Here is a 15,682-nt window from a genome sequence, read left to right as displayed (position 1 = left end):
GAAAAGTTCCGCTTCAATAAAAAGAGCAGTTGAAGAAGTTAACTTTTAATGACACAGTTGGATTTCAGGGACATAGTGAGTAAAGGCGCCATCTGTGAATCAATGTAGGGAGAAGAGGAGAGGGGATGACGACACTGTGGGGAGTGGAGAGACTTTGGAGAGGAGAGCCGAGAGTGTCTCTCTTCATTAGTAAAAACACTAACAGACAGTAATGAAGACAGCCTCCCAGGCAGTGCCCTCATTAACGTGATGATACCCCATTAACCCAATCAGCCCACTAGTCAACTCCCTCTGCAAAGTCAATTACCCACGGGCTCACACCGGCACATATAGGCAGCTTTTCGGCACACACACACACACACACACACACACACACACACACACACACACACACACACACACACACACACACACACACACACACACACACACACACACACACACACACACACACACACACACACACACACACACACACACACTACAGGCACTGAAAGAGAGACTAACATATTACTAACATCCACTGCTTGGTTAGCAGAATTCGAGTTTCAGGGTCACCCTGTCCTGGTAGAAACCTAATGAGAGCTCACTGCTGACGGACAGTCCGGAGGAGACTGGAGAATAATTATGAAAAGGATTTCCTGGAACGAACAAACAGGAAGCAGCTCATATTCCGTGCTCCAGAAACCACATGCAGCTGAGAGCATAGGCAGGATGTTAGTCATAAGATTGGTGATAGACATAAGGATGTGTGTGTGGTAGCGGGGGAGGGTTATAGGACAGACACTGCTCTGCTATACTGTATAAAATGCAAGCTCTCTGTCTGTGTTGGGCATAGAAGACACACTAGAAGAATTTCCCAAATAGCCTCTGATCATTTTCACTGTAAAATTATTCAGAGATTGATTAATTCAAATGAGAAAAGTGTTTTTACACTAATGTCCCTATTACTAGTTCTAAAAAGGAAAAGGGTAGTATGTGAGTTCTTCAGTTTCCAGAAATACGGTAATATCTATATATACACTGACACATTTTCTGTATGTATGTTAACTATGCACAGCTAACGAGAGGTCAAATACAGAGGTTAAGGCTGTATCTCCAGCGCTGGGCAGCTGGGAACACATGACCTACATTTACTGTTGCTGTGATAGTCAGCCGCACCATCTTACTACCATCCCCCACCAACCACCACGCTACAGCTGAGTCAGATGAATCTGGGAGACGTGGTCCAACCAGCCAGCCTCTCTGTCTTCTCTGTCTCTCTCTCTTCCACTGAGGGGAACTCTGGCCTTAATTATCCCTGACGGTTCATATTACACCCATCGCCCCTCCGTGGTAGCCGCCCTGGTTTCAGGCGGGGAACAAAGAGGGAATTCCATGACATGATGCCGTTCCAGACGGAAGCCAAGCCAAAGCAACACAAACGAGTTGAACGCTCCCTCGGGGATGACCTCGGGTCAGTCGACTAGAGAGCTTATCTATTGTGTTGAACATTTTCAACCGAACAGAGTTCAAACGTACAGTATACTGTACCCTACAATTAGGAGTATTGTTCAAAGACTTGTGAAATATAGTATTTGGGCATCCACGGGGTTACATACAGTGTTGTAGATACTAAACGGGGAAAATGTATCAAAGGAGGGCAGTGAGGCGTCGAGTAATCAAGTTTGACACATATGCCCTCTCGTGTCTGCCGAGAGGAGAAAAATGTGAGAAAGTAGGACAACAACATGGCACCTTCATCCTCATGTCTCGGCCATGTTTCTCCAGCTCCTTCCTCATGTCCTCTTTCCCCAGGCGGGCGGCGTTGAGCACCAGGTACTTCCACTCGATGGGCTGGAAGACGTGCGGGTCGTGGGGCACGTACAGGCCGATCTTCACCTTCTTCAGCGTGTGCTGGTAGCGACGGTACGAGTCCTCGAACTCCATCACCAACTCGCTGAGCGTGCGGAAGGTCAAGGCCTTGTCCATGAGGTCTTGGCGGCGGCTCATGCCCAGCGTACCATAGCGTCCGTTGCAGTAGACGCCCAGCACCACGTGGTGGAAGTGGTTCCCTGAGAACTGGGTCTTGAAGCTGATGGGGAAACGCTCCACCGACGTCAGCCCGTTGGTCAGGTATCTGGGGTGACCATGGTCAAGGACGTTAACTGGCATCATTAGCAACAACAACAGTTTCAGGGAATTTAATGCTGTCTAGTGAATGCTTGTAATTATATACACAGAAAGAGAGAGCAAGCGAGCGCAAGAGAGAAAGAAAGAGAGAGAGAAAGAAAGAAAGAAAGAAAGAAAGAAAGAAAGAAAGAAAGAAGAAGGCAAAAGCATCATGGTTAAAGGGGTTAGCATCAGTAGTATAATCAACAACAACTTTTCAGAGATAAATACTCCCTAATAATCTCCTGAATGGTGATCACTTGATGTTTACGAGAGAGAGAGAGAGAGAGAGAGAGAGAGAGAGAGAGAGAGAGAGAGAGAGAGAGAGAGAGAGAGAGAGAGAGAGAGAGAGAGGCGTATCCAAGCCAATGTTAAGCCCACTCACAAATTCATTATATTATTTCCAGAAACTCATTAGCTAACTGGCATTGGCTGTTTTAATAATGGAGAAGCAGATTTAGTAAGAGTGGCTTGTCTTTGAACCCAAACACAGCCACACTCACTATATCTCTAAATCAAATCAGCTAATGGAGGGAGTGAATGAGAGGGTTTGGAGCTGACAGGTTTAACATTCATTATATCAGTTTCATTACAGCGGACAGACTGTAGTACATCTCTGTACATCATAGGATGGGATACTATTACAAAACAGATACATTTCTTTCAAACAAAATTTGAGGATACAGTATATGCATATTTCATTCGAAAGTAGCCAGACACTAAAAGACTGTTATTCCTAAAAGTCCCAGGAATAAATAGCTGTGGTGTCCTAACGTGGCATCTAGTGTCTCACACAATGCACACCAGGCTAGCCTCTCCTTGGGGCTTATACTCTGTATGTGTCTCCCCAGAACTCTTATGTAACTGGCCTGTGGATCCACTGCAGCGTGGCTGGGCGGCGCACGATGCGGCAGATTTGACAAATCTGGCCTGCCCAGGAGAGAGGGGGGCGGAGGGGGACACGGCAAGCTTGGAGATGGGTTATCTGGGACTGCCCAGGAGAGAGGGGGGCGGAGGGGGACACGGCAAGCTTGGAGATGGGTTATCTGGGACTGTCCAGGAGAGAGGGGGGCGGAGGGGGACACGGCAAGCTTGGAGATGGGTTATCTGGGACTGCCCAGGAGAGAGGGGGGCGGAGGGGGACACGGCAAGCTTGGAGATGGGTTATCTGGGACTGCCCAGGAGAGAGGGGGCGGAGGGGGACACGGCAAGCTTGGAGATGGGTTATCTGGGACTGCCCAGGAGAGAGGGGGCGGAGGGGGACACGGCAAGCTTGGAGATGGGTTATCTGGGACTGCCCAGGAGAGAGGGGGCGGAGGGGACACGGCAAGCTTGGAGATGGGTTATCTGGGACTGCCCAGGAGAGAGGGGGGCGGAGGGGGACACGGCAAGCTTGGAGATGGGTTATCTGGGACTGCCCAGGAGAGAGGGGGCGGAGGGGGACACGGCAAGCTTGGAGATGGGTTATCTGGGACTGCCCAGGAGAGAGGGGGGCGGAGGGGGACACGGCAAGCTTGGAGATGGATTATCTGGGACTGTCCAGGTCCCGAGGCAGTAGAGGAACTATAGTGACAAACACAAGAATAGGAAACTCCACTGTGTGTATCAGTGACCTTATGACCAATAAAAAGCAACTGGCAGCCCCACTGACTGGCCTGAGAAAGGGTCAACCACTACCAACCATTAGCCTCAGCAGAACTGACCTCATCATCATCCAGACATATATTATGCATCTATGATCTATGATCCACTCATCCGTATCATCATCAGTAATGTTGTCGTCTCATGTTTTCAATAAGCAGGCTGTTTTCGCTGCACCCTCACTCTGCAGTGTGTTGTGCAGTAACAATAACACAAGCTGGCTGCTACTGTGGTTGAGATAATACATTGGATCTGAGAGAGGGAGCACATTTCAGCATCAACTGACCAGCCGACCAGTTTAACAGGTGCAATGGGGATTCCCTTCCACAACATACATAGTTAAAAGGCATCTTTGTAGCGTCCGTGTACGGTCACGAGTCATGTTTCACAAGCAAGATGCCTGTAGAGAAATATTCACAGAGGAAGCCTCAACTGAATAAAGTGGGCATATCCCATTTGAAGAAGAGAGATCTTAAGGTTTGAGAGAAGAGTGACAGGTATTATTTAAGATCACCACAGGACAGGAAGCACCATGAAAGGAGGTTATGGTAGTTGACATCAACACTTTGATCAGTTACACTCTGTTTTCCCATGAGAAACAAGCCCAACGTTGGGAGAATACAGACAGACAGCAGAAATAATCCCCCTCGGAGAGCATACTTGAGTTTTTTCACAGAGTAGGGAGCGCAGTGCGGTGGCGGTTGCAGAACGTTGGTGTGATTATTCATTGAGGCGGCAGTTAGAACAGAAAAAAAGCAAGCCACTCTGTCCTCCGCTGTGGTAGCTGGGTCTGTCTACACTGTCCACACATACTGTACACACACACACACAGAGTCCCCCTATTGCCTCTCCTTAATGAATGCCCCATTAACTAACTACAAAAATATCACATATTACCAATGATACACCCCAACCCCAATAGTAGCATACTTCCTCTTATCTGCCACCAGGCAAGAGCTCTTTCCAATACCTGGGGAGGATTATTGTTGCCATAGAAACCAAACCAAGCGGCGTATGACTATGAGGCCTGTATTTACTAGCTCCAGCAGTACTGGCTCACGCTGCTTTAACACCTGAGCTGGGAAAACTCCAGGGAGGCGTTGCAAATATTAATGACACGCCTGTTAACTGCCCCCTAAGCCCTTCTCCAACAGAACAGCATATCTCTAGGTATATGACAAACACTAATTAAGATACATGCTTGCTCGGTTGCCATGATGCTGTGTGTGGAAGATGGCCCATAGTAAATATGATCCACGATGCACCACTGTTTGGTCAAGAGGAGGGTCAGCACTTTAGTAAAACCATCTGCTGCCCCTCTTGTTTTTTAAAACCAAATATCTATCATTAAGTGAAAGGCGAAACCAACTCGCAATAAACATCTAAACATTCTGCTGGGACAAGACTGCCATTGACCCCTGATCCAGTACATTCACTGTTTTCTAAAGTATTAAAATGATATGCCCTCATTCACCCTAATTATTTGACGTTCTATCAATCCTCATAACAGGCAACAACAAAACATCTGTTTAAATGTGTGACAATAATAAGAGCATACATAGTTCCATTACAAATATGTCCAAGACCTGATGAAACTGAGTTATTCTTTAAAAAACAAACATAAACTCTGTTTCTCCTCTCTGCGATAAGCATCTTAGGCTACTGTACTCAGAACCTCTTATCTGTAGTAGAGGAATTTGCCTTGCGGGGGGACCTACTAATGCACCAAGTTACTGGAGGATTCAGCTCAACACAAAGACAAGGCTGTAGTAGTTGATCTGGAGGGAAACATAGGTTGTATCATAAGAAAACACGAGTATACAACACTCCATCTACTAAACCATTCACAGAACAAAACTAAGAGCCATGCTGTAACAACTGAGTCACTAATTTTCTCACTATTATCTGAACATATCAACTGGTTCTGTATCTTAGCATACAGCTTGGCTGGCTCTTTCATCTAGGAGACCGGAGAATGTCTGTTGCAAGTCAAAGCATCATTGAGCTTATCATCTTTGTCAATGAGGGTTAACAGGTTTGGTCTCACCTGACAGACTTGGACTTGCGCCTATGACATCCCACTGGGCAAAAACAGGTCGAATAAACATTGTTTCCATGTCACTTCAACCAAAGAATTCAATGTGATGATGTTGAATCATCATGTAAAACTGATTGGATTTAGTATTTAATGTAAAAGAATTTGGTATTTTTTACCTAAATCCAATGACATTATGACATTTATTTAATTGTTTCATATTGAATTCAAGTTAGTTGACAACTAAACCAACTGTAAATGAAAAGATGTTGAACTGACGTCTGTGCCCAGTGGGATAAACCGAGAGAAAAGCCTGTCAAGTCAACAGACACAGCCTTTTTCTTCATGAGACCAGCCTGCAGTTTTGACTGAGGATAAATAAACCTGTGCCCCTGAGAAAGATCAGGCTCGGACGTGACAGTAACCGTTGGTGAAAAGGCCCAGCAGCCAAGCCGCTCTAAATGGCAATATGCGAGACGCTGCAGAAACTTTTCTCTGCCTGCCTATATGCTAGGAGGGAGGTTCCACTTTGAACTTTCAGACTCTTGTTTCCTAGCAACAGGGGCATCTGTGAGTCTTACTGGCCTAAGGGGGAATATTAAAGGGAAAGGGTGTACCTCGTCAGTCGCACAACTGAACGTATCTAATTGATTTCAGGGGTTTCATCGGGCATCTCAGGACCAGAAACAGATCCGCTCTAACTTCCATCGGTTAATGTGTATCTCTGACTGTTCCTACAGGCAAAGAAAGGATACATCCCAAGGATGACAGCTTCAAGGCATTTGATTGGAAGAGATTCCCTGATCATTTCTCTCGCAGTCTCCATCAACCTGAAAGAGAACAAAGATGATTGTAGTGAATATTCTTGTTTCATACAAAGTGGCCTTTGGTGCCTTATACAAACAATGACACAATGGTGTTGTTCAAACAGGATAACAACAGACCCTGTTTGATTGACTTCAAATGTGTCAAGTACAAGCCAAGTACACTACTGAAAGCACCATCTTCTAAATACGATGACCCCTTTACCATATTTTCGATAGCACGTTAAATGTCCTGGCTGCAGAGTACATGCACATAGCATGTGTACTCTGGGTAAAGGACACAGCAAGAGGCAGAGGACAGCTATTTTCAACATATGAACTGGCCTATATTCTTCTACAGACAAATTATGTTGTCTCACAGAGTAGTGGGACCTCTCTTCTGGCTCGGCACAGTGGCAGACACAGGAAAGACACAAACACGAACCAATTGAGATACCACAGACACGGCCTCACAGCCACACTTACCCACACAATGGTCTGGTCTTCCTTATCTCAAAGAACTGAGTTCCTGTGTGATTGTATCTGACAGACAGTTAAGGGGCATTCAAAGGAGTCTGCAATTAACGGCTGGGCGAGAGGGGGAATGGTGATGTTTCTGATATCAGGTTGATGTAATTAATCTATTGTAGGCTAGAGGTTTATGAATATCCGAGAGAAAAAAAACTGTACCTCAAAGACCTCATTGACTACATCCCCCCCCCCTCACTGTCATGTGTCAAGTCTAACTGAAACGAATTTGAAAACGATGGCTACTCTCCATCTGAATGTGTCTCCTGCAGTTAACAGAGTGAAGACTATAAAGTAGTGTGACATTATTTACAGACCCACGGAGCACCTGTGGCTACAGTATGGCAGTTGGTGCACCTGTAGCTACAGTATGGCAGTTGGTGCACCTGCACTCCCCTGGTAACAATCACAATAAATTAAGCCCACCTGAAAACGTTGACACGTGTTAGTTAGCTAACACACTGCATACATACTGTGCAACCCCCAGGGCTTCAGAGTGAATTAAACAGTGTGAAATGTGTCACGGATCTGCAATGAGCTATAGGACATTGTGCCCTAAAGTTAGCTGTGGTTTCTCTCTTCTCAGCGTGTTCTGTGAACGGGGGATGAGAGGAGGATAAGGGAAGGGAGGTGGCAGGTTGAGTGCTCGGCAGGGAAAGGATACTGCAGTGCCTTCATGTAGTTCTGGATGGCCAGCAGCCAGGCAGGGACAGACATGGAGGGCTTGAAGTTGGGGACCGATGGCACAGGGTGCTGTGGGATGACAAAGAAAGACTATGTTAGATTGATCTTGGTGGTGGTGGAAACATAAACATGTGGCAATATTGAAGGCCTTCTACTGTACAGTCATTGAGTCAGTGTGTGTGTGTGTGTGTGTGTGTGTGTGTGTGTGTGTGTGTGTGTGTGTGTGTGTGTGTGTGTGTGTGTGTGTGTGTGTGTGTGTGTGTGTGTGTGTGTGTGTGTGTGTGTGTGTGTGTGTGTGTGTGTGTGTGTGTGTGTGTGCGCGTGTGTGTGTGTGTGTGCGTGTGCGTGTGCGGAGGAAGGTGACCCAGTAGACTAAACGCTATGTAATTTCCTCTCAAGAGAGCTGTTAAACAAAGCTTATCTGAGGAGTCTGGTGTCATGCTGAAGACAAACAGTTTAGCCTTCTGTCTCAGTCACACAAACCCTACTATGGTCTATTTGGAAAGCCTGAGGTGATGGATCAAACTAATGACAGAGTACCATGCCCTAAACCCAGAGGGAAGACATTTCCTTTCCAGGATATTAGTAATTCTAGTTAGTCATTGTTAGGTCTGTTTCTCTGATCAATCAATGGCACACACACACACACACACACACACACACACACACACACACACACACACACACACACACACACACACACACACACACACACACACACACACACACACACACACACACACACACACACACACACACACACACACACACACACACACACACACACACACACACACACGCACACACACTGATCCTTTCAACCAGGTTTGTGTAGTATCTGACTCAACAGAGAACAATACAGCCACTGGATCAGCCACAGGTACAGAGAAAGAGGGTGTGAGAGAGATAGCAAATGTGTATATTTTGTGTGGACAGGAGAAGAGAATCCCAAACCAATCAAGGTGAGATGAGAGGATAAGATAACCGCAAACCAATCAAGGTGAGAAGAGAGGATAAGAGAAACCTAAACCAATCAAGGTGAGATGAGAGGATAAGAGAAACCCAAACCAATCAAGGTGAGCTGAGAGGATAAGAGAAACCTAAACCAATCAAGGTGAGAAGAGAGGATAAGAGAAACCTAAACCAATCAAGGTGAGATGAGAGGATAAGAGAAACCCAAACCAATCAAGGTGAGCTGAGAGGATAAGATAACCCCAAACCAATCAAGGTGAGATAGGGATCATCAGCTCTACCCCCTACAGATAGGGCTCATCAGCCCTCTACCCCCTACAGATAGGGCTCATCAGCCCTCTACCCCCTACAGATAGATCTCATCAGCCCTCTACCACCTACAGATAGATCTCATCAGCCCTCCACCCCCTACAGATAGATCTCATCAGCCCTCCATCCCCTACAGATAGGGATCATCAGCCCTCTACCCCCTACAGATAGGGCTCATCAGCCCTCTACCCCCTACAGATAGGTCTCATCATCCCTCCACCCCCTACAGATAGGTCTCATCAGCCCTTTATCTCCTACAGATAGTGGTCTAAGCTCTCGCTCATCACACAGGCTAATTTCAAAAGCTTTAAATCAAAACTGTGCAAATGAGTAAGCAAAAAACAGTGTAATATTCAGCAGTTAGTTGCGCTGGGTCTTATTTCTCAATAATCCCTCACACAATCCCCCTGCCAGCCCTATCTCCACTGTGGAGAGCCTGGAATGGAACATCATTCTGCTGGGTCAGGGAAGGAGTACAGGGGTATTTCTTTCTTCTCTCCCTCTCTTTATCTCTGAGGATAAGTGCTGACTGAGGAAAGGATTTCCTTGTGCTTGGTATCAGACATCTTCTCAAAGTGTAGCCAACCACATCACATATAGAAATGTAATAACACAGGGCCTCCCGGGTGGCGCAGTGGTCAAGGCCACTGCGAGACTCTGGGTTCGCGCCCAGGCTCTGTCGGAGCTGGCCGCAACTGGGAGGTATGTGGGGCGACGCACAATTGGCCTAGCGTCGTCCGGGTTAGGGAGGGTTTGGCTGGTAGGGATATCCTTGTCTCATCGCGCACTAGCGACTCCTGTGGCGGGCCGGGCGCAGTGCACGCTATCCGGTCGCCAGGTGCACGGTGTTTCCTCCGACACATTGTTGCGGCTGGCTTCCGGGTTGGATGCGCGCTGTGTTAAGAAGCAGTGCGGCTTGGTTGGGTTGTGTTTCGGAGGACGCATGGCTTTCAACCTTCGTCTCTCCCGAGCTCGTACGGGAGTTGTAGTGATGAGACAAGATAGTAACTACTAACAATTGGATACCACGAAAAAGGGGGTAAAAAAAAAAGACACACAAAAAAAAGAAGGACAACCATCTCTGCAGTACTCCACCAATCAGGCCTTTATGGTCGAGTGGCTAGACGGAAGCCACTCCTCGGTAAAAGGCACATGACAGCCCGCTTGGAGTTGGAGCCAAAAGGTCTGATGAAACCAAGATTTCCATCTTTGGCCTAAATGCCAAACATCACGTCTGGAGGAAACCTGGCACCATCCCTAAGCTGAAGCATGGTGGTGGGAACATCATGCTGTGGGGGCGCTTTTCAGCAACAGGGACTGGGAGAATAGTCAGGATCGAGGGAAAGATAAATGGAGCAGTACAGAGAGATCCTTGATGAAAACCTGCTCCAGAGCGCTCAGGACCTCAGACTGAGGAAAAGGTTCACCTTCCAACAGGACAACCCTAAACACACAGCCAAGACAGCGCAGGAGTGGCTTCAGGATAACTCTCTGAATGTCCTTGAGTGGCCAAGCCAGAGCCCGAACTTGAACCTGATCGAACCTATCTGGAGAGCCCTGGAAATAGCTGTGCAGCGACATTCCACATCCAACCTGACAGAGCTTGAGAGGATCTGTAGAGAAGAATGGGAAAAACTCCCCAAATACAGGTGTGCCAAGCTTGTAGCGTCATACCCAAGACGACCTGAGACTGTAATCACTGCCAAAGGGGCTTCAACAAAGTACTAAGGGGTCTGATTACTTATGTAAACTTGTGTAAATTTGGACTCATCAGACCAAAGGACAAGCAAGTCTCTTCTTCTTATTGTTGTCCTTTAGTAGTGGTTTCTTTGCATCAATTTGACCACAAAGGCCTGATTCAAGCAGTCTCCTCTGAACAGTAGATGTGAGATGTGTCTGTTATTTCAACTCTGTGATGCATTTATTTGGACTGCAATTTCTGAGGCTGGTAACTCCAATGAACATATCCTCTGCAGCAGAGGTACCTCTGGTTCTTCCTTTCCTGTGGTGGTCCTCATGAGAGCCAGTATCATCATAGTTCTTGATGGTTGTTGCGACTGCACTTGAAGAAACATTCAAAGTTCTTGAAATGTTCTGTAATGACTGACCTTCATGTCTTAAAGTAATGATGGACTGTCATTTCTCTTTGCTTATTTGAGCTGTTCTTGCCATAATATGGACTTGGTATCTTCTGTATACCATCCCTACCTTGTCACAACACAACTGATTGGCTCAAATGCGTAAAGGAAAGAAATTCCACAAATTAACTTTTATCAAGGCACACCTGTTAATTGAAATGCATTCCAGGTGACTACCTCATGAAGCTGGTTGAGTGAATGCCAAGAGTGTGCAAAGCTGTCATCAAGGCAAAGGGTGGCTACTTTGCAGAATCTCAAATATAACATATATTTGATTTGTATAGGACTTTTTTGGTCAGTACATGATTCCATATGTGTTATTTCATAGTGTTGATGTCTTCACTATTATTCTACAATGTGGAAAATAGTACAAATAAAGACAAGCCCTGGAATGAGTAGGTGTGTCTTTTGACTGGTACTGTATAAGACAAAAGCAGAAGACAAATGTCCATCTCGCATGGAGTTATAAAGTGTGTCTTATTTTAGTTCTATTCTCATTTAGATGCAGTGTTAGTGTTGAGAGAGAGTTTACAGGAGCGCAACACACAATGCTCCCAATTCACCAGGTGTAATTAGCTGTCTGCCTGCTCCTCTTTCTTCCTTTCCTTTTCTCCAATCTGAAGAAGAGGAGGGCGCCCTGCGGAGCTCAGAGAACTACCGGACCTAAAGGCAAGAGTGTGTGACTCAACTTAATTCCTTATTATAAAAGTGTGAAAGACTTCTTATTAAAAAAAGAGGACAATTACACAGAGGGAAATGGAGACAAGCTTTGAAATGTATATTTCAGCACCGCCGTAAGTGGGATAGTATTAACACCTGGTGACCTGACTGAGCAAGGCTGAGGCTGGCAATGCATGGTCTGTCTGTCGACGTACCATACGCTCCTCACAGGTGGACAAGCGGGAATTAAAAGCTAGTTCAAAGAGGGATTTCTCCCTTTCCGTCCAGCCGTCCCGTCTGTCTGTTCCCCAGCTTTAGAGAGGTCGTGTGGGGGTCAAACAGGCCGCCCCCTGTGTGGTGACTCTAATCTAACTTTACTTCCCCAGGAGACAATCACTGAAACCTGATAGTGACAGCCAAGATGTGACTGCAGCACCAAAGACCCTGGGCATCTGTCTCTCTCAAGAAGATAGTTGGGCATTGGTCAGAGACTAGTAGGCCTGTTCAGAGCATGATTTCTTACAGTTTTCATGTGATTACCATAAAGGTACCATAAAACATTAGATTGAACCTTCTCCCATTGGGCTGCATGTGAAATAAAAACAAATACATAAATGATTCTTCATTCAGTAGCACCACGTTTGGAGCTCAGTTCAGACTAACCAAATCCTATTGTGATGCAATGAGGTGCACATGAGGTAAGTTTGAAACAGAATGGGAGGCTTTGGGCTGAAAGCCTGTTTTGTTTCCTGTAAAAAGCTTTTTGGAAAGTATTATGCCATAACAGATTATCCTAGACTCAAATCCGAGATGGTGGATTAGTTCGCTCACAACCAACCCCTTCAAATAATCAGGGCAAAGTAAGGGCACAGAGCTCACACAGTGGTGTTACCATTCCTGACATGGCATAGTAATGTTACCATAATATCAATAGAGCAGAACATAGAGAAATACAGTATTTCAGGAGACCGAGAGTCAAATCTGCTAACATCTTACCAACATGCCATATGGGTGGGCCAGTGGAACCATGAATCAAGTTCCCAAAACAATGAATGACTACAGGTGAATACAGAAAACCCTTGCAAAAATTGCAAGGAATGAATGGATCACGAGGCACGCTTTAATCACACCTCCAGCCCTCAGAGCATGCTGCAGGTTGATGCTGTCTGACACTTCACAGGTTTCTCTCTGTAGCCTATAGCTCTGTATGCATACATGTGAGTTCCACAGACAGCAGTGCAATGCTCATTCGCTCCTCCACACAGTTACCCAGACACTGGCCCTGAGGTTATCCCTGAGCTGCCTGTAACACTGCAGAACACAACTACCATTCACCTATTCACAAAGGCATAGACTATAGATAGTGTTTGTGCTGGTTTATTATTGAGTGGAGAGGATTAGATGATGGACAAAGGTATATAATGGAATGAGGGAAATCCCACAGTTACTGTTATTGTGGACTGCCAAAGGGTAGTTCATAAGACACTGAACATAAAAGCGAGTTTCACACTGTCCCTTGATGATGCAGCACCAAAGCAGCCCCTGGTCATAGCTCCAACAACTAATGCAGAAGCAACACCAAGAATGGACACAGACCGTGGCAATTACAAAGGTTCCTGCGTGCATTGTTGTCATATGCTTTATATAGCTGACAGTGTGCTATGAGTTTGGGATTTGGCATCACATGCACTAATTGCCGGCGTACAAATGAGTAATGCTCCAGAGTCTCCTTTCTCAGCACAGTCCCACTCCCACCAGTGACAGAGAAAGAGGCTCTCAACACTGATCTCAGCACAGTCCCACTCACACCAGTGACAGAGAAAGAGGCTCTCAACACTGATCTCAGCACAGTCCCACTCCCACCAGTGACAGAGAAAGAGGCTCTCAACACTGATCCCTGCTTGGTGACACTCAGTCCCGGTTATGTCTGGCCTCTGATGAAATCACTCCGGCAATGTGGTGTCCTGTTGGATGCCAGGGCAGGCTGAAATAATCTGCATGCCTTTTAATGCTTCATTCCTCAACAGGATAATCAGGAAAGACTTTCAGGAGGAAATCTTCAACTCATCCTGTTATGGTTCTGTGAATGCTACTCTCTGTTATTATACGATGCATAGTCACTTTAACAACTTTTACCTACATGTACATATTACCTCAATTACCTCGACTAACCGGTGCCCTCGCACATTGACTCTGTACCGGTACCCACTGTATAGCCTCGCTATTGTTATTTTACTGCTGCTCTTTAATTATTTGTTACTTTTATTTCACACTTTTCGTAAGTATTTTCTTAAAACTGCATTGTTGGTTAAGGGCTTGTAAGTAAGCAATTCACTGTATTCGGTGCATGTGATTTGATGGATTCTTTGCATGGATGGAATTGCAAATGATATTTGTTGAATTGCAATTTGAAGCACATGTCAGTGTTGGTTATTACATGGTAATTGCACAGGATTTTTAGGACAATATCACTGCTTATCAGTCTAGCTTTGAGGCTATACTTACTTTGGGAAGGTATGCAGCATTCCTTATCTTGCTGACCATGTCTTGTCCATCGGGGTGTACTTTGGCTACATGAGTCCACATCCTCTCCCAAGTGACACCCTCAATGGGAAAACCAGTTCTGTTCACGTAAAAGAGCACACCCCCATCTTTCTCATCTTCTTCTCCCGATGAACGTCCAGCGTTGTTGGGGGTGCTAAGGGTGGCAGATTCAGCACCCGGGCTCGAGTTGCAGTACGTACTGCCACTGGTACTTTTGGATCGGTGCCTCCCCATCTTAGCTGCAGGTGAACAAGTGCTAGTGGCGTTGGGTCCAGTCATCGTTCAATTCAAAAGTGGAGGTCCCTGCAGATGGCAGCCCGTGATGATTCCACTTGCTTTTGTCAATAACCCAGAATTCCTATAACATGTTGCTGTACCAATATCCACTCCCGTACGTCCTGATAACGGATACTGCAATCACTCAAATAAACGAAATTAAGAAAAAAATCGCATATGTCAAGCTTTTTTAGGTAGAAATGCACCAGAAAAAATGTGCATTTCATATTCAGCTAAGCATAATCTTTACTCATTAAAAAGGCTGAAAGATGCCACCAAGTAATCAAACCGCAAAGCATAGCCTACTTAAATACCGCATAGTGTGTGGACCATTCATAACAATGTAGTTTGCTGGTTACCCGTAGTAGAATATTCACGGTTTGGCTCGCTCCTCTTTAACTTCATCCTTTGCTCAGAACACTGCCGGAACGTATGACCCCCACCGCTTGAGACAACCCCTGCATTGCATTGCGTTCCGTTCGTAGTCTACATATTTCCCCAATATCGAGTAGGCAATTCGAAAGCTTTGTCCTCATTATGAAAACTCCTCTTTGGCAATTTAGTCATCCATCACATGGTTAATCTTTTGCTTAAATGATGTCACTATGTTGTTCTGTCTATAGTAACCCCGGCAGCCAGACGCGATCTAAATTATTTCATTGGGTGTAGCAACAAAGAGAGGCGGACTTAAGTAGAATTCATACCAAATAAGGAACTAATCCCTTGCTGTGATTGGTGGCGATAGCGGATGAGGGCGTCAACAAGTGAAATTTGCAACAAATGGATTTTTTTTCTCACCATCGGTCAACACTTTTAAAGTCGTACTGTCATAAAGGTTGTTACAATGTAACAACTTCACACTGATTCAAGGTAATCAGTTGGGGTCGGACGTGAAATGGTCAGTGGCTATTCTGAAAGTAAACGTATGGACATACTTACAT

The 15,682-nt window shown here is 45.7% G+C and overlaps 1 protein-coding gene across 2 annotated transcripts in view; it reads right to left on the bottom strand.

Moving 5' to 3' along the window:
- The window catches only part of LOC118386924 (tubulinyl-Tyr carboxypeptidase 2-like), a 43,240-nt gene extending 27,877 nt beyond the window's left edge, over positions 1 to 15,363 (bottom strand). The window contains exons 1-6 of one of the 2 annotated variants that reach the window (XM_035774932.2): positions 15,101 to 15,363; positions 14,427 to 14,876; positions 7,823 to 7,911; positions 7,117 to 7,173; positions 6,583 to 6,657; positions 1,738 to 2,119 (exon numbers count right to left, since the gene is read on the bottom strand). In XM_035774932.2, coding sequence (XP_035630825.1) covers positions 1,738 to 2,119; positions 6,583 to 6,657; positions 7,117 to 7,173; positions 7,823 to 7,911; positions 14,427 to 14,744 — 921 coding nt within the window. In that variant the 5' untranslated portion in view covers positions 14,745 to 14,876; positions 15,101 to 15,363. Of the gene's footprint in view, positions 1 to 1,737; positions 2,120 to 6,582; positions 6,658 to 7,116; positions 7,174 to 7,822; positions 7,912 to 14,426 lie in introns of both variants that reach the window. The other variant, XM_035774930.2, reaches the window with a different exon arrangement.
- Positions 15,364 to 15,682: the final 319 nt, after the last annotated feature.

This window comes from Oncorhynchus keta, chromosome 8 (assembly GCF_023373465.1).
Source record: "Oncorhynchus keta strain PuntledgeMale-10-30-2019 chromosome 8, Oket_V2, whole genome shotgun sequence".
In the NCBI taxonomy this organism is placed as follows: domain Eukaryota; kingdom Metazoa; phylum Chordata; class Actinopteri; order Salmoniformes; family Salmonidae; genus Oncorhynchus; species Oncorhynchus keta.
Note: the sequence above shows the minus strand (reverse complement) of the source record. Positions and strands in the feature narration are given on the sequence as shown.